Genomic DNA, 26358 nt, shown 5'->3' on the forward strand with positions numbered 1-26358 from the left:
GGGGGGGGAATAATTTGAAGAAAAAACATTATACAGCCCATCCCCCTTGACTATCTGGATATAAACCCCTCTTGCCCCCCAATAAAAATGCTAGAGATTCACCCCTGTCTATGATTTGATTTATTTTATATTACCACCCCCTCCTACTTCATATAAATTCCTATGTATGTGCCCGACTAGAAACTCTTCAAAAACAAGAATAATGCTTCCTTTTACTGAGGATTTCCATTCTAAGAAACATTCAAAACATATATACCTATGTAGTTTTTTTTTTCGGAAAGCCGAATGATTCAAGATAAATGTGATTGAATTTCACTTTTAAGGTTATAAGGATAGGGTTAAGATAGTAAAGACACGTTATAAGGATGATAGGTTGCCAAAAATTATGCTTTGTGGTATTCCAGCTGGGGCAAGCGAAAAATCCTTGAATGAGGTGGGAAAAAGATTTCAGAAAAGATTCATTGGAATGTTATGGGAAAAATGAAGAGTAAAGCTCTAAACCCACGATTCCCAACGTGGGGCACAAGCCCCACCAATAGGGCATGGGAATATTTTGGTTGGTCAGGGGCAGGACGTGCATCCTTCGACTGACAATACTCTAGAGCCATAATAATAATGAAAAAACATTTTCAGGTAAATGACGTTACATTCACACACAATTAAAGAGCAAAACGGATACAAGATAGTAATGTAACGACGTCATGCATTGTATGAAAGATCTTGCATACAGAAAAAATTTCATTCGCATAAAATACACCTAGAGGACAACTCAAAAAAAGGTACCAAGTTAATGACCTTCGAAACTTTTATCCGGTAAATACGCGTTATATTTTGGGTAACAAAACTGAAACATCACGAGGATTTTAGAAATTTTTCACATCAGGATTATAGAAATACCTAAGTGGGACGTGGCGAAAAATCGGCTGGGAACCACTGTTCTAAATAAAAAATGGGTGGAAAAGGAGCATCCACAGATGGGTAGACCTCAAGCGTTGGGTAGAGCTCATTGCTGCTGCAATGAGTTTGTCAGCAGAATTAATATTCGCACAGATAGGTCTAATCCTCCTGGTTACAGTGATATATCAAATGTAATGGGAAGAATGAAGCTGTAAAAAATAACGGATGGAAAAGGAGCATGCACAAGTGGGTAGATCTCAGGGGGGGGACTTCCGTACAATCCATAACACACTCGAGAAGTTTGCTTAATGTAAGATCTAAAACAACCGGTTTCATAGCAACGGGCTATATAATTGCACATTACGGGAGGGGGGGAGGTTATGTTAGGTTACTTTACCTCCACTCCCTAATGTGCATATATATAGCACAAATTTTAATATTATATAACCCAAAGCATTATATTTTCATCAAGTTTTGGTATATTTAATTATGATTAGTGTAACTTTACTTCTTGAGGGTGTTCTGGATTGTACGGGAGTACCCTCAGGGGTATCTGTGCTGCAATGCAACCAGGAGCAGTACTCAGCAATAATAGCAATTGTTTCGATATACCTAAATAGTAAAATATTATTTTGAAAACGCATTTACAGAAATTAAAAAAACCTGAAACCTCTCAAAAATGGCGTCAGGTTGAAATAAAAAGTATACCATTAGAATTACAGTTGTTAAAAACCATGTAAAAAATGGCAGCTGCCCCCCCCCCACTTGCATAGGTAACACTAATGTGTCTCCATTCTTGCTTCTTTTTTTGCCGGAAACGGGGTATGGGGATATCAGAGAACTGTTTAAGGGCTCATTTGAAAGCTGATTTTTACTTTTACATGTCATTTATAACTTTGACTGGATGATGTCATCATGAAATACCATATGGCTCCAAAAGTGCCCTTTGGATGGCATTTCTAGAATGAAAAGGCTAGGAAGAATAAAAAAGATAACCTCATATTCTCAATGGTTGAAAACCCTAAGCCTGAGTTTTATATTCCCCCCTCTTGAAAATTCCCTATCACAGCCCCTTAATATTTTTTATAAATTATGTACTGACTAGTAGAACTAGCAGCCGACTGCAACATCGTATAGAATTGTTTCAATTCAATGCTCTTGGTGATATCAATAAGCTTTTTACATATTCATTAAAAAAAAGTTTCCTGATGAAAGCCAATAGCAAAATTGAAACTTAAAAACAAATAGAATTACTGCTTCCCAGTTTGTGCAGCATATTTTTGGAAAACCTTTCAAATAAACTGGATCAAGAATACTTCCATGGGCCAAAATTTGTAAAATTCTAAAATACTAGTGCTTTACTTAAAACACAAAACCGATCAACGAAACATGATAAGGAGCAGAAAACCCTTCAAATGGCATGCACAAATTAAAAGATTAATTCATAAAGCACTCAATTATATTTTACAAGCCATGAAACCAGTAAACCTTACTACGCAATCTTAATTGTCTAAATAAACTCAAGAAAAGCTTAGTTTTCAGTAAAAAGGTAGTTTTTATGAATTTTATAAATACAGGGAAATGTGTTGCGTAAATGTCCAAACAGTACTTTCTGTTCGTTTTAATTTTCAACTTCGCTCTTTAATTTCATGAAAAAAACTTTTTTTCTTCTTTAATAATTCTTGAGAGGATTGGAAGATTCTTCTGGGTATATAAGTAAATACATAGAAATTGCATCAACTATATATATATATATATATATATATATATATATATATATATATATATATATATATATATATATATATATATATATATATATACTAGCTGTTGGGGTGGCGCTTCGCGCCACCCCAACACCTAGTTGGTGGGGCGCTTCGCGCCCCCCCAAGCCCCCCCGCGCGCGTAAGTCGTTACGCGCCATATTAGTTACGCGCCATTGTAGTTGTGTCCCTGTGTCCCACCTGTGAATAGAGATAGATATAAATATATGTTTTTAACTACGTAAAACATGCGAATATACAACATTCTTCGCTGTCCCATTGCCTGTGCATATAAATAGATTGTCAGGTTTACTGACTCTTGAACATGCAACATATAATTGTCCATGGGAAAAACAATCCGTATTCAGATCTATACCTCATTATTCTAATGATGTGTCCCTGTGTCCCGGTCGTCATTATATTCCCTGTGTCCCGGTCGTCATTTGTGTCCCGGTGTCCCAGTTTGTAATTTCTCTTTGAGTGTCCCGGTCGTCATTTATATTCCCTGTGTCCCGGTCGTCATTTGTGTCCCGGTGTCCCGGTCTGTAATTTCTATTCGAACAATCCCTGTGTCCCGGTCGTCATTTATATATCCCGCCTGTGCCCCCGGCGTCCCCATTGTAGGTTCTTCAGTCATTTTACAATTAAACATTTTTCCGTGAACAAATGTCTTAAATACCGTTAATGACGTCACCGTCGAAGCAAAAATGACGACAACAAATTTCATGACGTCAGCCGACACAGAAACATGACGTCACCTGATCCACAGACAGACAGACAGACAACTTATTTATATATATATATATATATATATATATAAATATATATATATATATATATATATATATACTAGCTGTTGGGGTGGCGCTTCGCGCCACCCCAACACCTAGTTGGTGGGGGCGCTTCGAGCCCCCCCCAAGCCTCCCCCGCGCGCGTAAGTCGTTACGCGCCATTGTAGTTGTGTCCCTATGTCCCACCTGTGAATATATATATATATATATATATATATATATATATATATATATATATATATATATATATATATATATATATATATATATATATATATACTAGCTGTTGGGGTGGCGCTTCGCGCCACCCCAACACCTAGTTGGTGGGGGGGCTTCGCGCCCCCCCCCAAGCCCCCCCGCGCGCGTAAGTCTATATATATATATATATATATATATATATATATATATATATATATATATATATATATATATATATATATATATATATATATGTTTTTAACTACGTAAAACTTGCGAATATACAACATTCTTTGCTGTCCCATTGTCTGTGCATATAAATAGATTGTCAGGTTTACCGACTCTTGAACATGCAACATATAATGGTCCATGGGAAAACAATCCGTATTCAGATCTATACCTCATAAAAAGTACCTCATAAAGGATTCTAATGATTGCCCTTGAGCTTTGTTGATGGTGATTGCTAATCGACCATTCCCTGAGTCGCCATCGTCATTTATATATCCCCCTGTGCACCCCGGCGTCCCCTTTGTAGTTATGTCCCTGTGTCCCGGTCGTCATTTATATTCCCTGTGTCCCGGTCGTCATTTGTGTCCCGGTGTTCCAGTCTGTGATTTCTCTTTGAGTGTCCCGGGCGTCATTTATATTCCTTGTGTCCCGGTGTCCCGGTCGTCATTTATATCCCCCTGTGCCCCCCGGCGTCCCCATTGTAGTTGTGTCCCTGTGTCCCGGTCGTCATTTATATTCCCTGTGTCCCGGTCGTCATTTGTATCCCGGTGTCCCGGTCTGTATATACATTCGTTTTTTTTTTTTTTTTTCTCCTTTATTTTTTTCCTTTTTTCTTTTTTTTCTTTTTTAGTTTATTTAGATTTTTAGATTTTTTAGTTTTTTTGTTAGTTTTTAGTTTTTTTGTAGTTTTTACCATTTTTTTAGTTTTTTTAGTTTTTTTTTTTACTTATGTCCTGGTCGTCAATTATACTCCCTGCGTCCCGGTCGTCATTTGTGTCTCGGTGCTTTGTTGATTGCTAATTTATATTATATTTATATTTATATTTTTTATATTTATTTATATTTTTTTAGTTTTCTTTTTCTCTTATTTTTCAGTTTTTTCCTTTTTTTTAGTTTTTTCTTTTTTAGTTTTTAGTTTTTTTTTGTTTTTTACCTTTTTTTAGTTTTTTTAGTTTTTTTAGTTTTTTAGCTTTTTTAGTTTTTTTTATTAGTTTTTAGTTTTTTTTTTAGTTTCTGCCTTTTTTTAGTTTTTTCAGTTTTTTTTAGTTTTTAGTTTTTTACCTTTTTTTAGTTTTTTTTAGTTTTTTAGCTTTTTTAGTTTTTTTTCTTTTTAGTTTTTTTTGTAGTTTTTACCTTTTTTAGTTTTTTTTCTTCTTTTGTATTAGTGTGAAATAATTCAGACGTCATATGCGGACAAACACGACGTCACTCGACAGACAGACAGACAGACATAACCCACAAACAACTTATTTTTATATATATTTATTCATATTTTTTTAGTTTTCTTTTTCTCTTTTATTTTTCAGTTTTTTCCTTTTTTTTAGTTTTTTTCTTTTTTAGTTTTTAGTTTTTTTTAGTTTTTTACCTTTTTTAGTTTTTTTTAGTTTTTTTAGTTTTTTAGCTTTTTTAGTTTTTTTATTAGTTTTTATTTTTTTTGTAGTTTTTGCCTTTTTTTATTTTTTTCAGTTTTTTTTTAGTTATTAGATTTTTACCTTTTTTTATTTTTTTTTTAGTTTTTTAGCTTTTTTAGTTTTTTTTTCTTTTTAGTTTTTTTTTTGTAGTTTTTACCTTTTTTAGTTTTTTTCTTCTTTTGTATTATTGTGAAATAATTCAGACGTCATATGCGAACAAACATGACGTCACCTGATCCATCCACAGATCCACACACAGACAACTTATTTTTACATATATAGATATATATATATATATATATATATATATATATATATATATATATATATATATATATATATATATATATATATATATATAAACTAGGGTGTCCCTTTACTCAGTGAGCAGACATTAAACCCCCTTCTTTATTGGCTTTTGTGCCATTTAATAGAGTATACATAAGCTCATTTCTGTAGACGAACGGGTAGTTGATTGATGAAAGAGCGACTACCAGATGGAAATATGATAAACCAAGAGCGAAATTCTAGTTACATATTAGGTAAGCATGTAGGCTTTACGCAACAACTGAATAGGCATATTTTATCAGAAATCTAATCAAATGTAGCATATAAGTCACATCTACGCATCTCATTAAAATCTATACCCCTTTTTTGATGTATTATCATGAATAACTAGGATACTTTAAAAGGGCACAACTATCTCTGAAGGCAGCTGACTGGGGTTTCTCACTTCGCCAAGAATATGACGAATAAACCTAGCAACTAAATAACTAACCACCTATACATAACCCAGAGGAAATCTAACACAAGGCAATCGAAATGATGAGTTGATATCTCTATTTCAGGCGACAATGTGTCATATATCGTTAAATGGGATCCAAAATGGATCCCTCACCTGTAACCAAAAATAATGATAAATAATTGAAAATCTCTACATTCCAAAACTTTTTAAGCTCTGAAATCAGAAGTAGGTGGCAAAACTCAGCTGAAACAATTTTGGAAGTTCCCCCCTCCCAAATTAGGGAAATAATTAACGTTCGTTTTCAGGCACTTGGCTTAATATCCAACTATCACAACCAACAAAATTGGCAAAAAATCTAGGTAAGAGGCTTTCTACTATCGTGGAAAGTGGTTTTGCTAGGAGAATGAAACTTTCAGAGATGAATCGAAAACCTACATTATACCAGAAGAATTTTTTTCAATCTTGTATATTTAATCTTTCCTTATTTCTAAGGCTAAGAAGATTGTATAGAAGGCAAATCTAAGAGGATATTAGTCTTGACTTTGGAAAAAAAGACCTTTCATTTTGGTTTGAATCTACTTTTCTTTTACTTAAAACTTAAAAAATACGATCCCAGTGATTTGAGTAGGATTTTGAGCAATATTAGATTTTTTTTTTAATTTAATAGATATTTTCATAAAATCCTTAAAACCTCACAAATCAGGATTTAGCAAAGGTCTGAGGCTTCAAACCCTTTCCTCGGGCGTTTTTTGGTCAATGAGATAGCTTCACTATTATAACAAACTTCGTCCCAGGTCATCAGTCAGTCGAAAGCGGTGGATGTAGATATTGTAAAATACCTTCCCATAACATAATTTGGATTTTGGGTCCATTCCTGACAGTTTCATTCATATGACTCAACTACTTTCTAAGATGGCAAAATATCCTCATGATACTTAAATATCATGATAAACACAGTCAAGAAGTTTGCTGTATGTAAGATCACAGATAACCAGTTTCATAGCTAAAAAAACAAATAATAGGAGACATAATATATTGGACTTGTATAATTTGGGCTATATATTTGCACGTTGGGGAGGAGAGTAAGGTCAGGTTACGTTACCACCACCCCTTACTAACATGCAAATATGTAGCCCAAATTATGTAAGGTTAGGTTACTTTACCCCACCCCACCCCCTAATGTGCAAACATGCAGCCTAAATTATTTTATTATACATAAACTAGTATTATATTTCCATCAAGTTCTAGTATATTTCATTATGAATAACCTAACTTCACTTCTTGAGTGTTTAGTACAATACATAAGTACCATCTTCACGTAAAATTTTAACAAATCGGCAACTATTCAACAATTTAAGTGACATTAGTGGGCTATTACTTACAGTTGCTGTGCAGGCTCGATTCTCGGAGATAAATTCTAGACCACGCAACCCATGACCTGAAAAACATTTTTGAATATTTTCCATATATTTTTTGCGAATACTTTTCAGCGAATATACACACAAAGCACTATTTTCACTGGGCTGACTCGGATCATGCCCTGAAGACTCAGAAAAAACGGCATACAAAATATCTTCATTAAGCATAACGTCCAAATCCGCAGCAAGATCCGGGCTTGGCTTTGCTATAGAAGCAGCTTGAATCAACTCAAACCTTTGACCATTTTCATTACATTCAATTGGTATTTCTGTATAAGAATAATATTCACGATCTTCATGACAAATCCGGACAAGCTTTGAAATCCACATATTATTATGAGTGGATTTCTTTTGTGTTGTCAAAAAATAACTAAATCCACCACTTGAGAAGCCGAAGATATAGTTGATAGGGTAAATCTCACGGGAGAGAGAATTTACAAAGATTCGCGTTCCCGTAGTGACCTCTGTTTTGGCTATTTGGAACAGTTCATTCCTATTTAAAGATCTGCTAGATACAGCTGGTACTTCAGATCTATAATAATGGGAATTCCCTGTATAGGTTACACCAACGTAAAGGACATTACTTGCTGAAGGCCCGGGTGCGATGAAAGCAACAGTAGACGCAGTTGAATTGTTAGCAACAACGGCTTCTCGCACTTCTGCATATTCTTCCGATATATTTCTTAGATTCCTTATGCTACAAATCCCTTGGAAAAGAGAGCCACATGTTATTAATCGATTTTCATTTTCATCAATTACTAATACTTTATTATAATTATCAGTCAATCTTTTTTCGACGTTTTGTGGACACTCTCTTGACGAGCAATCTGGGGAATCTTCTTTAGGGCCAGTTACCACTTTAGTCGTTGTTTCCAAATTTTCGTTCAGTTGATATAACCTATTCACACCACCAATATAAATATTACCTGATTCTTTATCCACTGTTAAATGATTCAATTTAATTACACTGGGGTCGTGAAACACACTAACCACTGATTCGCAATGAATTAATCTCACACATAAAATCACTGTAAAAAGAATCGTCCTCCTCCAAGGGACTAATAGGCAACCGATTTTCATCTTGAGTATTAATGAACTGGTACGAGATTCCGTTTATTATCCAATTGTAAAATATAAATTCCTCTACAAGTTAGACGTTCACATACCGAAAGCTATTTTGCAACTGTTTACAATTTGGCTGCGTCCAGTGGGAAAAAGAGCAGCGCATGAGCTAGCGCCAAGGAGAATACACAAATTATGAATGGAACCTGAAAAATAGATAATATAATTTTACTCATGCCCAGAATTTGAAAGATTAAAGTAAACCCCCCACCAATTAACCTAACATTTAATAGGATTATTTTTGCGTAAGACACTCGGTTTGAAAAAAAAAATTATGGAAAAAATTTCCAAATAAAAGAAGGAGCTAGCGGGCCTTACGTAGGTTCAGAGATAAGGTCGATTAAGTGCATAAAACAAACAGTGAAGAAAATTCGAACGGAAGATGTATTGCTGGTTAGATTTTTAACGTAGCACTCGATCACTCCATGAATTAAATACCGTTGGGCTTCCGAGTATCTTTGAGCATAGAAAATGTTCTTTTTTCTGGAAACGTCTTTTTTTACTTGCTGTTAAATTGCCAAGTTGTCATGGTTTGTATTATTATTTTGGTTTATTAATTATTAGTTTAAGCACTAGATATTTCTAAACTATGACTTGTTTATTCCAATTCCATGCACAGCACAACTCCAAATAAACATCGTACATAATAATTCAAGACAGGTACGTAAGCCCCCGCACCCCCTGGAGTAACGTGTCGAGGGTTGTGCAGATCGTGCAACTTAAAAATAATACTAATGATAGGCCTACATTTCTGACCTCGAGGAGCGTAATAATGTATGATAATATAAAAATATCCGAAAAATATGTGTCATAATATTGTCCCTTTTTTAATTGTTTCAAATTCCATTCCCCATTAAGCTACATCTCAATACTTCCGATAAAGGGCGTATCCAGGATTCTTGTTGGAGGAGGGGTTAAAAAACTTAAAAAGGCATCAATTATATGTACTTTGTTACGTCTTTACGAATCAGACAAGAATTTCAGCAGGGGCAAAACCTCGTACTCTCCCTGGGCACGGCCTTGCTTCCTATTACTGTTTCCAATCGACTAAGAGTTTCATTTGCAAACCTTTGATGAAAGTAAACTAATATATTTTTGTTTTTAGTTTCTAGGTAAGTTTTATAAGATAAAATAGTAATATTGTAACACCCGTCCGTTCAACATTAGTTTTACATTTAATTCACTATTAAATGTTATACCGTTTATAATACAGTTTCACCATTAAGTAAAGAGGAACCCTTGAACAAAACAAAATAAAAAAACAAAAAACAGGATGCACTTTTAGGTCCCTGTCAACCTGTTTCAAACCTAGTAATTTTAGTTCATGACAGTTCCTGACAAACATTTAAATCATTAATTAAAAGAAAAGCTTTTCTGATGGAAATTAAAGCAAGGTTGAGATTCAAAATGAACAAAAAATGATTGCTTAGCAGTTTTTGCAACATATTTCTGAACAAACCAACTTAAATAACCTGAATTTTGTTATTTCCTTCTAATGTACAATTCTCAAAAACTGGTAATTTATTCCAAAGACAAAAGCCGCGCAAAAAAAAAAAAACAGGATGCTCTCTTAGGAGCAGAGAAGTCCTTAAATAATCTGCAGAAAATAATAGACTAATATATAAGGTTTTCAAAAGTCTCGCATTGGCTATGATATCGGTAGCTTTTAGCATACAATTTAGATTCTCTAAAAACTCAAGCAAGCTCAGTGTTTTCGGAATTTTATAGATTTTGGTAAATATTATGAGTCAATTTTTTTTGCTAGTTTTGTAGATATATGCTGTATAAACACCAAAGCATAATCACTTTTTGTTTTAATTTTCAACTCCGCTTTTACTACCGTTAAATGTATACATTTAATTAAAGTATATATATATATATATATATATATATATATATATATATATATATATATATATATATATATATATATATATATATATATATGCATTAACCAACGGCCAAGCTCTAGCAGGTAGTTTTTAAGGTTTAAATTTAGGCTATTATGAACCTAGGTTCATTCTTTACTAGATTGCGGCTACATCTGGAACGAAGGCCGGATCCAGCGGGGTTACCCGGTTTGAAACCACCCAAAGTTTTGTCCAACTCGTAAACAAGTAAAAAAAAAAATGCATATGAACAAATTTAAGATGCGTTTGTGGTTTTTTTTTATCAAGCCCTAACAAAAATAACCCCCCTCCTTGTCTGAAACAATGTGAATGAAAGCTAATTTGCTTTTCCGCATACACGTATACAGTTACTAAAAGCCCAGTAGTGACTTGTGAACAGGGTTGCCACCTGTAGCACGAAAGTGCTATTTTATTATGTGTAGCACTGTAGTACGTGCTCAGGGTTGCTAAAAAAATAGTGGTAAAACAGCACGAAAGTGCTCTTTTAGCACTTTGATAAGTCTTTTTTTTTACTATAGCACGGAAAATCGCTGTGTGGCACGCAAATCTGGGCAATTGTAGAACTTCAGGAACTGACCGTGGTGGCAATCTTGCATGTGAAACCGGTGAAAGTTACGAAACAATATTGAATTTTCACCCAGGAGCAGAGATTTGATGAGAGGCAGTCTCTGCAGTGACAACTTCGACACAACTTTCAACATGTTTGGCAAGGATCTAGGGGGGGGGCAGTCCTCCAACGAATCTGGTTATTTCTGTACGTTTCAAAGTTTAATCACCACTATCGTCAGGCTGTTTTAGACTCCTAAATAAATCAGTTTCTTTCAATATAGTAGCTTTTTAAGGGACAAATGAATAAAAAAAACTAATAAATCAAATGTACACACAAATAGAGTCAAATTGTATGTAAAATAACATTCTGAGAGTTAATGACGACCTTTCCTTTCAATTTAGGGTTGTCCAAGCATATTGGCATTTTGCAGTTAGGATACTTTGAAACAGCGTAACATAAATAATCTTAGCAACAATAACACAGAGGTGGTTTTAGGGAGCAGGGGAAGCGCTTGCCCCGGCCAAATAAATTTTAGAGGCACAAAGTTTCAAATAAATAATATGACGGTTATAATCATTTTGTAACTTTAAAAATTATATTTTTATTAAAATAAAGTAGAGGGCGCAGTCAATATATGCAAATTGTATCCGGGATTTCAATTTTTTACATTCAAACGTTTTAAATAAATAAAAATTATGTTAATAAATCAAATCTTTGTTAAAATTTAGCCTCCAAATTTTTGGAGACAAGAGGGGGGAAGGCTAATCAAGATTTTGCCCCGGGCGCAAGAGAGGCTAGAACCGTCACTGCAATATCACTAGAAATTAACTTATAAATTTTTTTGAAAATGACGAAGGACCAAATACAAAACGGGTTTTGAGCAGGTACGTGCGCATGAGCTTTTAGTCTGGAGGAGAAGTAATATAAAACAACAACATTATATTTAATAATATTAATAAGAAGTATAGAACAATGCAGGAGAATTTAAGATTCAGGGGGAGTAGAGTAGGGGGGATGAGGATGGTAGATCAACCCACATACCCTGCGTAGTCACAAGGCTTAGATTATTATCTAAAGTCGCTTTACAACCTACTGGAATATGACCTAGAAATTTTCGAAATAGCTTCCCCGATAATTCTCCAGACGTCACATCTCCAGAAGCATCCTGATAATTCACCAGACGTCCAGACTAAGTTTCTTCAAAAGAAATAATTCAAATTCAGTAGCGTCAATTAAGGAAGATAGGGGTAAGGGGTGATTTAACCCCCCCCCCTCCCCCGTTGACTTTGAATAATAGCTTTTTTGGTATTTTCACTGAAAAATCGATTTTTCGGTATTATCAATAATTTTTTTTAATGCCCTCCCCCTAAATTCCACGAACTGACGCCATTGTTCAAACTCAAAACTAGGTTTTAACACAAAATGGGAAATATCCCTTTATTAAAATGCCATAAGACTTCACATTTAGGAATAAAAAGAGATAAATAAACTATTTAAAATGCAATAAACAATTTGAAGATAATGTGGCACCGTTTAGCGGTAACCTAAAATGTTGGAGGAACGTTGGAATTTGTGTGATTTAACCAGTTAATTTCTATATCTATGACTATGAATTCGACCTTGAGTTCATACCCTACAAGGACACCCTTAGACATGTCCACTGTAGTTTATTTGGAGGGAGGGAGGGGAACATTTCGCAAGTTAGGAGTTTAAAACCACGTCACTAATAGAGGGACTACCTATACAGCGTAACAAATTACTGGACACGTTGCAAAAAATCTTAAGATTTTGCGTGCAGGCCTAAAGCACCCCCCTTTGCACGAACCTGTGCCCTTCCATCACTAGAAACAATATCACTGGTCAAAATATCGTTTTCGTCAGTATTAATTGAAAATAGAGGTGGCATTTTTTTTCGCTGTGATTAATATCATTTCGACCAAAATCAAGGCTCTTACTGATTAATTCAAGAACAAGCTCAGGCATTTCTAGAAGTGTCCAGTTTCGTCTGCCCCTCCAAATATTATGTATCTACTATTGCTGTGACTATAAAGTATCGCTTTATTCTCTCGAATTCAATTGTTGCACCACTTTCTCCCACCTGTAAAAATTATACAAAGCCTAGTAATGATTAGAGTAGACATGGAATCTCAACCAATTTTCTTTCCCTAGCTGAAAACCAGTGTACCGGAAAACACCCTTCTATCGGTTTTCTGGCTACTGGGATTCCACTAGAAAACTAAAACCACATGTTCGAAACCACTTGGAAATATTAAGAACAAAGGACAAAAGCTTGTTGCGAAACGCTAATTATTAGTAAATACTCTTTTAATTTCAACAGATTCCGTGACTTAGGCTACAAACGACCAGACAAGCAGATACGGAGAATCCCTCTAAAATTGAAACAAATAAAACTATCCTAAAAATGTTGTATTTGGTGTTTTTGGCCCCACTATAATAGAAGAAATAACCCGATTCCCCTGGATCATCGGTGCACCTGTGTGCATGAACATACACTAAATACACAGAGGGTTATAGAAGATTATTATCTAGCAAGACCGTATCCAAGAGAGGTTACCGGGTTCCCCCCCCCCTTAAATTTTCGTCCGACCCATAAATATGTAACAAAAACACATATAAACAAGTTTTTGAAGCATTTATTTTTTTTGCAAGCCCCCCCCCAAAAAAAAATGAACATTAATCTTTGATACACGCTTGTTACCAAACCTCCTAAAGATTCCCCAGGCAATTATCTACTTGACGATGTTTTTATACGCTAAAACACATGAAAATTCAGATATTCAATTCCTATATGAATTTTTAGCTACCTCCAACCACACACCAGAAAAAGCTGCTGATCCATTCTAACATCGTAGATTCTGATACCATCGCGGATAGATTCAGCCCAATGCAGCTGTTAAAAAGCAAAACCCACCCCTACAATGTTTCTTCTTGTGATTTGAACTAAAAACTATGGTTATAGGTCCAACTGAATTGTTAAATTTTGTCAACTCGACCCATATTCCATTTTCAAATGATTCCTCGAAGTTCTATGAACAAAGATTAACATATTGAACAGGGTTAGTAGACCAAAAATTACAATTTTTTTTTTACACATTATAAGGTAGACTAAGACTAACTTCGTGTTATAAGTTAATGGGTCTAGACGAACAGGGTCTTATTTTGTGTCTCTGTTACGGTGAAAGTCCGAAATTTGATTAATGTCGACATTCATCGGTGAATATCCGAGAATACTTTTTCTTTGCTTGGATCCAATTAACTGTGCGAGTCAGTTCTTTCAGTCTTATGCAAGCTTTGATGGTAAAAGTTTAAAACTATGTTAGATTATATTAGTTTAGGTTAGATTATATTAGTTTAGGATAGGTTAAATTTGGCTTAAATATCCAAAATGGGTTAAAAACCTAACCTGTCATCATTAAACCTTGCACTGAACTGAAAAAGTTGACTGACAACGCTGACTAAATCCAAGGAGAAAAAAAAAAGCATTTCAGACATTCACGGTAACATCTCCACCATACCGTTTAATTCATTATGCAAACCAAACGACGTATATCGTGCATTTCAAGAGAAATCAAATTTTTGAGCTTATAAGGCACAAGCAGAGAGATTGTTTGTTTTGACGAGGAGGGGTGAGAAAATTTCAATGGGGGGTTAATTGCAACTGCCATACTAAGGCCCCGTGTTTTCTTGCCAATAAACACAAGCGGTATCATGTGTCGATGCACAGAAAATCGTAACTATAGCGTTTGTCTGGGCTTCATCGAAGGTTGAAAAAAATTAAACAAAGTGTTGTAAAATGGAAGTAACAGTAACATTAAAACTTAAACCAAATAGAAATTGTCTTGTATTTGAGAAACGCTGTCGCTTCCATCAACTCCTCTTTCTTAACACTAAAGTCTAACCGTACTTCACGGAAAACATTTTATATTACATTAAACGCAATCAATTGGTACTTGTAAGTGTTTTACTTACCGTATCAAAACGATTGGACTAATTATAATATTTTCTACAGCAAATGCGAATAAATACGCCCGTCCAGTCTCGAGGTGTTAAGAAGAAAAAATCAAACGATTTGTCCCATTGCTTTCCTTCTATAGCACTTATTTTTGAAGCATTTAAGAAACATGCTAAACTTACGCGTAAAGTGCGAGGAATGATAATGATAATTTCCTTTTACTTTAAGTTTTAACGTCTCTCTTTACTTTCGTTTGAAGAAACAGGTTTGTTATTGTTTTACGGCTCTTTCATATGGAGTATAATCTTTTCAGTTACTTAAAAAGAGCACTGACAGCTTTAATTTTTCGCTCGAATGGGTCCTCTTCCGAACATGCGACTACACCGATTCGATCATCCGGGAAAAACACACACACACACACATTCTCAACCATCTTCCTCCGGAAAATACCAACCCTCCAGAAAACTACCCTTCAAGTAAAATACCATATCAAGTGGGATATCAGCCTATTTGCTAAGCTCATGCTCTTTGATAAGCAAGGTGAGTGAAAACTCACCTATGATTCGAACTGCTGTTGGACTTTTCTCTAGTCTAAGTTTTGGCCCGAGCTTTTTCATTAGCCCAAGTTCAATAGTATATATATGTATATACATATATATCTATATTTATTTAAAGCGCATTTGTGATTTCACTACTGAATGCCAGAAGTCTTCCCATCTTTGGTCTTTTCTGTTTGTCCCTTTTTTGTAGTTGTCAAAGTGTGTTTTTATTTCTGCTGTCTCTTTTTTTTTACTCTGTCATTTTTGGGCTTTCTGCCCAGTTTTTGTGATGGATTATAAGTTAAGTGATGATGATGATGGTGTTATAATCTTTATTGGGACATGGAGAATCCAAAACCGAATTTGTTTCCCTCAATTTGTTTTTACCCATTGTTTAAGTGGATCCAAATTGATATCGTATTTTTAGAGCTGATGTCTGGCATATGCGACATTGCATATATTTTCAATTCCAAAATTTAATAATAGAATTTACAATTATGTTTGTGGGAAAAATATTTCCCACAAAAATATTTTTCGTATCCATCCCACTCTTGAAGGCGGGATATATATATATATATATGTATATATATATATATATATATATATATATATATATATATATATATATATATATATATATATATATTTTATATATAAATATATATATATATATATATATATATATATATATATATATATATATATATATATATATATATATATAGTTATATTGAAAAGTTATGTTGAATATAGTGAGCTGTTTCCTTTTATGAAAAGCCTAAAAAATTTCTTAAAATGCAAATATCTTTCAGATACTTATATCCTTCAGGAATCAAGAAATTCAGTCCATCTGACATCAACCAATATTTAAAAAAAAAATATAATAAATAAAAAACAAGTTTATACTTCCCCTTGAATCTTTATATATCCGTATTTTATCATCACAGAGAGATGGCTGTTGTAGAAAATCTGAGTTTTGATACCAAATGTTCAAATCTGGCAATTATTTTCGTAGGAGGAAATAAAAACATGGTGCCTTTTATCTTAACGACATCACTACTGGGTAATATTTGCCATGAACCAGCTGTGTTCTGGTAATCACGAAGAAGGAAAAAAGAACTGGACATCTTTAGTTTACTCTATAAAACAAATCTTCAAGTCAACAGCATTATAGTTTGGAATTTCACTAATATCAAGTGTGATTTCAGCCTATTTGCTAAGCTCATGCTCTTTGATAAGCAATTTAATGGATGCAGTCTTTCTCATTAAAGAATTTTTGAGCAGCCAAACAGGCCAGTAAACTGCAAATATCGCTTCAAAATCAATAAACAACAAAGAGAGATAAAACTCTACAAAAAGAAAACTTCAAACGAGACGACGGCCAGTAGAGAGGAAAGACTAAAACAACGCGGATATTTCGCCTGTATCCAAACAAGGCGTCCTCAGCACAAGATAAAAAATTAAAAGAAAACTAATCTAAAAACAAATAAAAACCACCACAAATAATAATAAATACAATTGTCGCTACTTATCCACGTAGGGGAAAGCAGCTATTTGAGTTACTTCAATACTTCAATGAGAATCAAAGAGCAACTGTCTGGCCAGTTCGGCTTAAGAACTTTCATTCAAAATCAAATAAAAGAAGTACCTGATAAAAAAGTTCTCATCAAAAGAAAGCACTAGTCAACTAACTATTAAGACAAATTAGAGCCAAAGAGAGAGCTATGTCTAAGAGAGGTCAGACAGCTGACCTAGCCTGATTCTGCTTTAAAGTCAAACAGTTCGTGGTAACGAACTGTAGTAAGGAGCGACCCGGCTCAATAGTAACCGAAACTCTTAAAAAACAGATTTTTATAACAATAGTTACATCAAAAGAATCGCATTTTAAAGCTAATTTAAATATATAAGCTTCATTAAGTTTGGACTTACCCATCAAAAGTTACGAGCCTGAGAAAATGTGCCTTGTTTTAGAAAATAGGGCGAAACACCCCTTAAAAGTCATAGAATCTGAACGAAAATCACACCATCAGATTCAGCGTATCAGAAAACCCTGCAATAGAAGTTTCAAGCTTCTATCTACAAAAACGTGGAATTTTGCATTTTTTGCCACAAGACAGATCACGGATGAGTGTTTATTTGTTTGTTTTTTTGTTTTTTTTTGTTTGTTTGCTTTTTTCCCCAAGGGTGACCGTATCGACCCAGTGTTCCTAGAATGTCGTGTGAGGGCTCATTCCAACAGAAATTACAAGTTTTAGAGCCCTATTTAAGCGACCGAAAAAATTGGAGGGCACCTAGGCCCCCTCCCACGCTCATTTTATCCCAAAGTCACCGGATAAAAATTCTGAGATAGCCATTTTATTCAAAATAGTCAAAAACACAATAGCCCTGTCTTTGGGGACGACTTACTCCCCCACAGTCCCCGTGGGAGGGGCTGCAAGTTACAAACTTCGACCAGTGTTTACACATAGTAATGGTTATTGGGAAGTGTAAAGACGCTTTCAGGGGGATTTTTTTGGTTGGGGTAGGGGTTGAGGACAGGGGATTATGCGGGGGGAACTTTCCATTTAGGAATTTGTCATGGGGGAAAAATTTCCATGATGGGGGCGCAGGATTTTTTAGCATTTTTTTTAACGAACAATGAAAAAATATGAAAAAGTTTTTTTTCAACTGAAAGTAAGGAGCAGCATTAAAACTTAGAAGGAACAGAAATTATTGTGCATATGAGGGGTTCACAACCTCCTAATACCTCCCTACGCTAAAGTAATTTTATTAATTTCAACTATTTACTCTACGGTCTTTGTGATTCAGGGGTCATTCTTAAGGAATTGGGACACAATTTAAGCTTTAGTGTAAAGAGCAGGGTATTGACGGGGGGGGGGTGAACCCCCTTATATACGTTATAAAAATATACGAATATAGAAGTTCGTTACAAAAGTTAATTCGTAAGTTACGTATATTTTTAATAATAAAAACGTTCGTAAAAAATTAAAAGTTCTAGTTGCCTTTTTAAATAATCAAAAAATTGGAGGGTAACGCGGCCTACTCCCCAGCTCCTTTTTTCACAAAATTGTCCGATCAAAACTATGAGAAAGCCTTTTAGCCATAAAAATAAAGTAATATACAAATTTCGTTTTAATTATTCATGTGCAGATAGCCAAAATCAAAACATGCATTAATTCAAAAACGTTCAGAAATTAAATAAAAAAAACAAGTTTTTTTTAACTGGGAGTAAGGAGCGATATTAAAACTTAAAACGAACAGAAATTACTCCGTATATGAAAGGGGCTGTTCCCTCCTCAACGCCCCGCTCTTTACACTAAATTGTTTTACTGTTTTAAAAAGTAGAGTGGAGAGAAATAGTCAAACTTTAGCGTAAGGAGCGTTGCGTTGAGGAAGGAACAGCTCCTTTCATATACGGAGTAATTTCTGTTCGTTTTAAGTTTTAATATCGCTCCCTGCTTTCAGTTAAAAAAAAACTTGTTTTGTTTTTATTTAATATCACACAGATGCGACGATCGTAAAATGAAAAGCTACTCCCTCTTGGGGGAATTCATGGAGAAAAGTATCTAGTTTTGTGCAATAATATTTAAAAAATCGATGCGGGGTGGATACTGAGGGCTTTTAGTGATTCATCCGGATTGAGAACCCAACTCAATCTTCTGTCTCTTATGGGGCTGAAGCTATATCAACCCCCATCCTGTGGGCACTCTTGAATAAAGACGCATTTAATTGAATATTTTCGTTTGAAGATCCTTCTTAGGTTATGTTTTGCTGTCTTAAAATAAAGCTAACCAAACTAAAACTAGCGAAACTTCAAACAAAAGCTTTAAATAAAGATTAAAGTTTCAAAATAAAACTTGGAATGTAAATTTTACATAAAAGTTAGTTTTAAACAAAACCAGTTCATGTCTATTCATTAAACATCTTCCATTTTTTGGGGTGCTTTCTTCGAATAAAATCTTTAAAGTAGCTTAACATTAAAAATGTTTGTTCTAAAAATACGATGCACGGTTATTATTTTATTATTAGATTAAATAAAAAAAACAAGTTTTTTCAACTGAAAGTAAGGAGTGACATCAAAACTTAAAACGCACAGAAATTACTTCGTATATGAAAGAGGCTGCTTCCTCATCAACGCCCCGCTCTTTACGCTAAAGTTTGACTCTTTCTCTCAATTCTTCTTTCTAAAACAGTAAAAAACTTTAGCGTAAAGAGCGGGGCGTTGATGAGGAAGCAGCCTCTTTCATATACGAAGTAATTTCTGTGCGTTTTAAGTTTTGATGTCACTCCTTACTTTCAGTTGAAAAAACTTGTTTTTTTTTATTTAATTTCTGAACGTTTTTGAATCAATGCATGTTTTGATTTTGGCTCTCCGCAGAGGAATAATCAAAACGAAATTTGCATTTTTTTTTTTTTTTTTTGGCTCAATGGCTTTCTCATAATTTTGATCGAATGATTTTGAGAAAAAAAGAGCGGGGGACGAAGCCTAGTTGCCCCCCGATTTTTTGGTTAATTAAAAAGGCAACTAGAACTTTTAATTTTTTACGAATCTTTTTATTGGTAAAAGATTTACGTAACTTATAAATTAGCTTACGTAAAGAACTTTTGTATTCTCATGTTTTTATTACATATATGAGGGGATTCGCCCCATCGTCAGTACCTCGCTCTTTACACTAAAGCTTAAATTTTATCCCAATTCATTAAGAATGACCCCCTGAATCACAAAAGCCGTAGAATAAGTATTATTTCGGTAATTGAAATTACCGAAAATACTTTAGCGTAAAGAGCGAGGTATTAGAAGGAGGTGAGCCCCTCATATGGGTAATAATTTCTGTTTGTTTTAAGTTTTATTGCTGTTCCTTACTTCCAGCTGAAAAAGCTTTTTCACTTTTATTTTTTAATTGTTTTTTTTAAATAATGCTAGTAAATCCTGCTCTCCCTTCATGGAAATTTTCTTCTCCCATTACAAATTCTCGAAGGAAAGTTCCCCCAGCATATCCCCCTCTTCTCAACCCCTCCCCCAAACCAAAAAAATCCTCCTGAAAACGCCTGTATACTTCCCAATAACCATTACTATATGTAAGCACAGGTCAAAGGTTGTAACGTGTTGCCCCTCCCATGGGGACTGTGGGGGAGTAAGTCGTCCCCAAAGACATAGTTATAAGGTTTTTCGACTACGCTGAATAAAATGGCTATCTCAGAATTTTGATCCGTTGACTTTGGGAAAATAATTAGCGTGGGAGGGGGCCTAGGTGCCCTCCAATTTTTTTGGTCACTTAAAAAGGGCACTAGAACTTTTCATTTCCGTTAGAATGAGCCCTCTTGCAACATTCTAGGACAACTGGGTCGATACGATCACCCCTGGGAAAAAAAAAAAAAAAAAAAAAAAAAAACAAATAAACACGCATCCGTGATCTGCCTTCTGGCAAAAAATGCAAAATTCCACATTTTTGTAGATAGGAGCTCGAAACTTCTACAGTAGGGTTCTCTGATACGCTGAATCTGATGGTGTGATTTTCGTCAAGATTCTATGACTTTTAGGGGGCGTTTCCCCCTATTTTCTAAAATAACGCAAATTTTCTCAGGCTCGTAACTTTTGATGGGTAAGACTAAACTTGATGAAACTTATATATTTAAAATCAGCATTAAAATGCGATTCTTTTGATGTAGCTATTGGTATCAAAATTCCATTTTTTAGAGTTTTGGTTACTATTGAGCCGGGTCGCTCCTTACTACAGTTCGTTACCACGAACTGTTTGATGTGAGTTCATATACCGAGTCACAGCTTTGACCTCATTTTCGCACAGATTCAACACTCGGCTCGTTTTCCACCTAGTATGGGCTTAACTCGTTTATGAGCAAAATTAGGATTCGACTAGTTTTTGCACCGAGTCAGGACTCGTCCTTTGCTCTAAGTATTTCGCAAGTAGAACTTAAATCGTTTTTACACTGAGATTGATGATCTTCGCATTATTTTGTGTGAAAAAAAATATATATAAGATGAGTACGTTTCTGCTAAACTTTGGTCTTAGAGGGAGAAACGGTATAAATGGGGGGGGGAAGAGAGAGAAACAATCCTAATTTTGCTTATTTATAGATAGATTTATACTCTTTGCATTACGCCGGTTTAACAAGTTTCAAAATGCCACCTTTTCTACTAATGTGTATATGTGAAGAAGAAGCCACTTACGTAATTTTGAGTTATTGCCCTTGTAATTTTGAGTCATTGCCCCTTCGTTTATGAGAACTTAAATCATTTTTACACTGAGATTGAGGATCTTTGCGTTATTTCCTTTAAAAAAAGAATGCAAGATGAATACCTTTCTGCTAAACCTTGGTCTTAGAGGGAGAAACGGTATAAATGGCGGGGGTGGGGGGAGACAATCCTAATTTTAACTATTAATAGATATATTTATACTCATTGCATTACTCCAGTTTAACAAGCTTCAAAATGCCACCTTTTCTACTAATGTGTATATGTGAAGAAGAAGCCACTTACGTAATTTTGAGTCACTGTCCTTGTGGTTGAGTGGGAACTTCAGTGTTTGAAGGAAGAAATCCATGTCTTCCTTTGGCTTTTGAGGCAATAGCTACTTATTACACTAACCAGCTTTTTATCTTATGCTCATTTCCACAATACAAAATAAGACAATTTTTTATTTCAAGAAATTTGGGAATTTTTCTTGAAAATCAGCTTAATAAGTACTTTTTATCGTCAAGGGGAGACATTTTAATCAACATAATACTATTTCTGAGTCAGTGGTATACATTTGTCAAATTCAAGGTACGTTTGTTTTCTAAGCGCTGGCAACACTGTTCATAAAAAATGTAGAGAAAAATGTGGTCCGGAATGCTCCGGCTTGCCTGCCGGCCTGGCTCAGAATGTATGACCAGTATAAAGCACTCTTTCTCTTTATGGTACTTTACAAAAAAAGAAGTAAAAACATAAAAATATAGCTTTTGTTGGTTCTTGAAAATTCCACGAGGAGCAGGCTAGTGACAGCGAACTAATTTCCCATGCTTTCTATAATTCCTATAATTTTCACAAAATCCACAGTTTTCAATACTTTCCAAGAATATTCATTCCGAAACTAACTCCAGAATACATGCCCGTTCTCAAACTACGCCTTCTGATTAAGCATATCTCCCTGGGCGACAGTACCAAGTTCACAATAGCTTACGTCTTATTTACTTTCACTACCGAAAAAAAGAGTGCTCGATATTGTTTTGTCCTGTGTAGCGTCTGATTGTCGGTTTTATCTCTAATTCATCTATTTTTGGCATTCCTTCCACCGCAGATACAAGCTATAAATCATTTGTGATTCCTATAGTGGAAAATAAAATTCAGGCTGCAGATATGTAAACAGATGGAAGTTTTCGAGTTCAATGTTTGTTTAATCAAACAGTTCAGGGCAACGAACTATAAGTAAGGAGCGACCCGGCTCAATAGTAACCGAAACTCTAAAAACCATAATTTTGATACCATTAGATATATCAAAAGAATTGGAGTTTTCAACTGATTTCAAATATATAGGTTTCATTGAATATATGAAGGGAGTTACACATCTACAACACCTCGCTCTTTACGCTAAAGTTTAAATTTTGTTCCAATTCCTTAAGAACGGATCCATGTTTGTTGAATCAGAACAATAAGTAGCTTTTTTTAAAGTACTAGAAAACTTTAGCGTAAAGAGCGAGGTTTTTTAGAGGAGTAACTCCCTTCATATACGTAATAATTTCTGTTCGTTTGAAGTTTTAAAGCTGCTCCTTACTTTCAGTTGAAAAACTTGTTTTTTTATTTACTAAAGGAAAAGAAACAATATGACAAATTTTGCTTTAGTCTCAAGAAAAGCAGAATTCCCGACCATAATGCAATTTTTCACGGAGCAGCAACCATTTCAAACCTTCATAACAGAAACTCCAAACTCTTGAAAACTGATTTTTTTTTTTTTTTTTTTTTTTTTTTTTTTTTTTTTTTTAACTTCACCTCACTTGGCTTTCATATATCAAAATTGTTTGTGATTTGAAAGCATGCACTAAATACTATATTCGAACCTCGAAGTCAAAATTTCGCATGATCCATATGCGCATTTCTACCATACTCGGAAAAGAACAGGCACAGACTGAAAATGTTTCAAAGCAATATTTAACCAAAAGTTATCTAACGCGGAAAATGTCTTTTCGCATTTAAAAACTCCAGAATTAGTATTTTGTTAAAACAAAAATGAAACGGCTTCATGTGACTAACTTCAACATAAGAAAAAAAAAGATCCTTAATAAAAAGAAGAAATATAATAAGACGGGAATAATAAAATTACTACTGATTGAATATCGGAATCACTTCTTCTAGCTACAGGCCTAGTTAAGTTACCCGGAACGAATTTATGATTACAAAAGCCGTAGATCGACAAAAAGGGATTAACCAAAATTATATGCGCCTGCAAGATGACGGTGGTCAACAAAAACTAGTTTTTATTATCGAATAAAACAAGCATCAGCACGCAATTTTTCTGAAAACAAAAGAATTGAAAAAAGTAACTAATGAAGTTCTTGTTCTGGTTGAGGTAAATTTTTCGTTATTTGCATTATCGACTTACGAATAAAGTGAAAATACCAATCGATGCCTTTTTAAAGCTCTTTGCGAATATAATAATCGCTTCTATCGCAAATTCAGATTTAAGCCCTTTTCGAGCTCTTGAAAATGACCAATATATTTCTAGTTTTTTGGGTAGGCTATAAAAAAGGCTTAAAGTTGGATAACCTAACCATTCACACCTTTTTCCGTCTGTTTTCATACTTTCTATGTCTTATCAAAAACACAGTCAATAATATGAACAACAAAATATGTATCCAGTTAGAATCCAAGATTTTCATCTTGAGAGAATAAACAAGAGCTAAGAGCTCATATGGCACTTGTGACGAGGCGAGAAGAGCTAAGAGCCAAGAGATCATATGGTATGAGCTCTAACAAAATTCTATGAATCAATAGATTGATTTAAAAAGGAAAATAAGAGGCTTAATACCGGTCAGGATTTAAAATAAGAGCTCTGAGTCACGATGTCCTTCTAAATATCAAAATTCATTAAGATCCGATCACCCACTCGTAAGTTATAAATACCTAATTTTTTCTAATTTTTCCTCTCCCTTTAGCCCCCCAGATGGTCGAATCTGGGAAAACGACTTTATCAAGTCAAATTGTGCAGTTCCCTGACACACCTATCAATTTTCATCGTCCTAGCACGTCCAAAAGCACCAAACTCGCCAAATCACTGAACCCCCTCCCAACTCCCCCAAAGAGAGCGAATCCAGTGCGATTCTGTCAATCACGCATCAAGGACATTTGTTTATTCTATCCAACAAGCTTCATCCCGATTCCTACACTCCAAGTGTTTTTCCAAGACTTCCCCCTCCAACTCCCCCCAATGTCAAACGATCTGGTCGGGATTTGAAATAAGAGCTCTGAGACATGAATTCTTTCTAAAAATCAAATTTCATTAAGATCCGATCATCTATTCGTAAGATAAAAATACCCCAATTTTCACGTTCTCCAAGAATTCCGGTTTCCCCCTCCAACTCCCCCAACGTCACAGGATCTGGTCGGAATTTAAAATAAGAACATTAAAGCACAAGATCCTTCTAAATATCAAATTTCATTAAGATCTGGTCACCCTTTCGTAAGTTACAAATACCTCAATTTTCAAAATTACCCCCCCTCCAATTCCAACAAAGAGAACAGATCCGGTCCGGTTATGTCAGTCACGTATCTTAGACAGGTTTTTATCCTTCCCATCCAGTTTCATCCTGATCTCACCGCTTTAAGTATTTTCTAAGATTTCCAGTCCACCCCCCAACTGCCCCCCCCCAATTACGCTTGATCCGATTGATATTTAAAATAAGAGATCTGAGTTACGAGGTCCTTCTAAATATGAAGTTTCATGAAGATCCGATCACTCCTTCGTAAGTTAAAAATACGTCATTTTTTCTTATTTTTTAGAATTAACCCCCCCCCCCAATAGATCGGATCCGTTCCAATTATGTAAATCACGTATGTAAGACTTCTGCTTATTTTTCCCACCTAGTTTCATCCCGATCCCTCCAATCTAAGCGTTTTCCATGATTTTAGGTTCCCCCACCCCAAACTTCCCCCAACGTCACCAGATCCAGTCAGGATTTAAAATAAGAGCTTTGAGACACGATATCCTTCTAAATATCAAATTTCATTGAAATCCGATAATCCGTTCGTAAGTTCCGGTTATGTCAATCATGTATCTAGGACTCGTGATTATTTTTTCCACCAAGTTTCATCCCGATCCCTCCACTCGAAGTGTTTTTCAAATTTTAGGTTTCCCCCTCCCAACTCCCCCCCCCAATATCACCAGATCTGGTCAGGTTTAAAATACGAGCTCTGAGCCACGATATGCTTCTAAATATCAAATTTCATTGATATCCGATCACCTGTTCGTAAGTTAAAAATACCTCGTTTTTCTAATTTTTCAGAAATACTCCCCCCCCCCCAACTATCCCAAAGAGAGCGGATCCGTTCCATTTATGTCAATCATGTATCTAGCACTTGTGTTTATTTTTCCCACCAAGTTTCATCCCGATCCCTCCACTCTAAGTGTTTTCCAAGTTTTAGGTTTGCCCCTCCCAACTCCCCCCCCCAATGTCACCAGATCCGGTGGGATTTAAAATAAGAGCTCTAAGACACGATATCCTTCTAAACATCAAATTTCATTGAGATCCGACCACCCGTTCATAAGTTAAAAATACCTCATTTTTTCTAATTTTTCAGAATTACCCTCCCCCCACCAA

The 26358-nt window shown here is 34.9% G+C and overlaps 1 protein-coding gene across 2 annotated transcripts in view; it reads right to left on the reverse strand.

The window, feature by feature from the left end:
* LOC136037941 (plexin-A4-like) overlaps positions 1 to 26358 on the reverse strand; it is a 317250-nt gene that overhangs the window by 231898 nt on the left and 58994 nt on the right. For both annotated transcript variants that reach the window (XM_065720812.1, XM_065720810.1), the window contains exon 3: positions 7417 to 8720. In XM_065720812.1, the coding sequence (XP_065576884.1) occupies positions 7417 to 8532 (1116 nt within the window). In that variant the 5' untranslated portion in view covers positions 8533 to 8720. The remainder of the gene's footprint in view (positions 1 to 7416; positions 8721 to 26358) is intronic.

The sequence above is a fragment of the Artemia franciscana genome, chromosome 17 (genome assembly GCF_032884065.1).
Source record: "Artemia franciscana chromosome 17, ASM3288406v1, whole genome shotgun sequence".
Lineage (NCBI taxonomy): Eukaryota > Metazoa > Arthropoda > Branchiopoda > Anostraca > Artemiidae > Artemia > Artemia franciscana.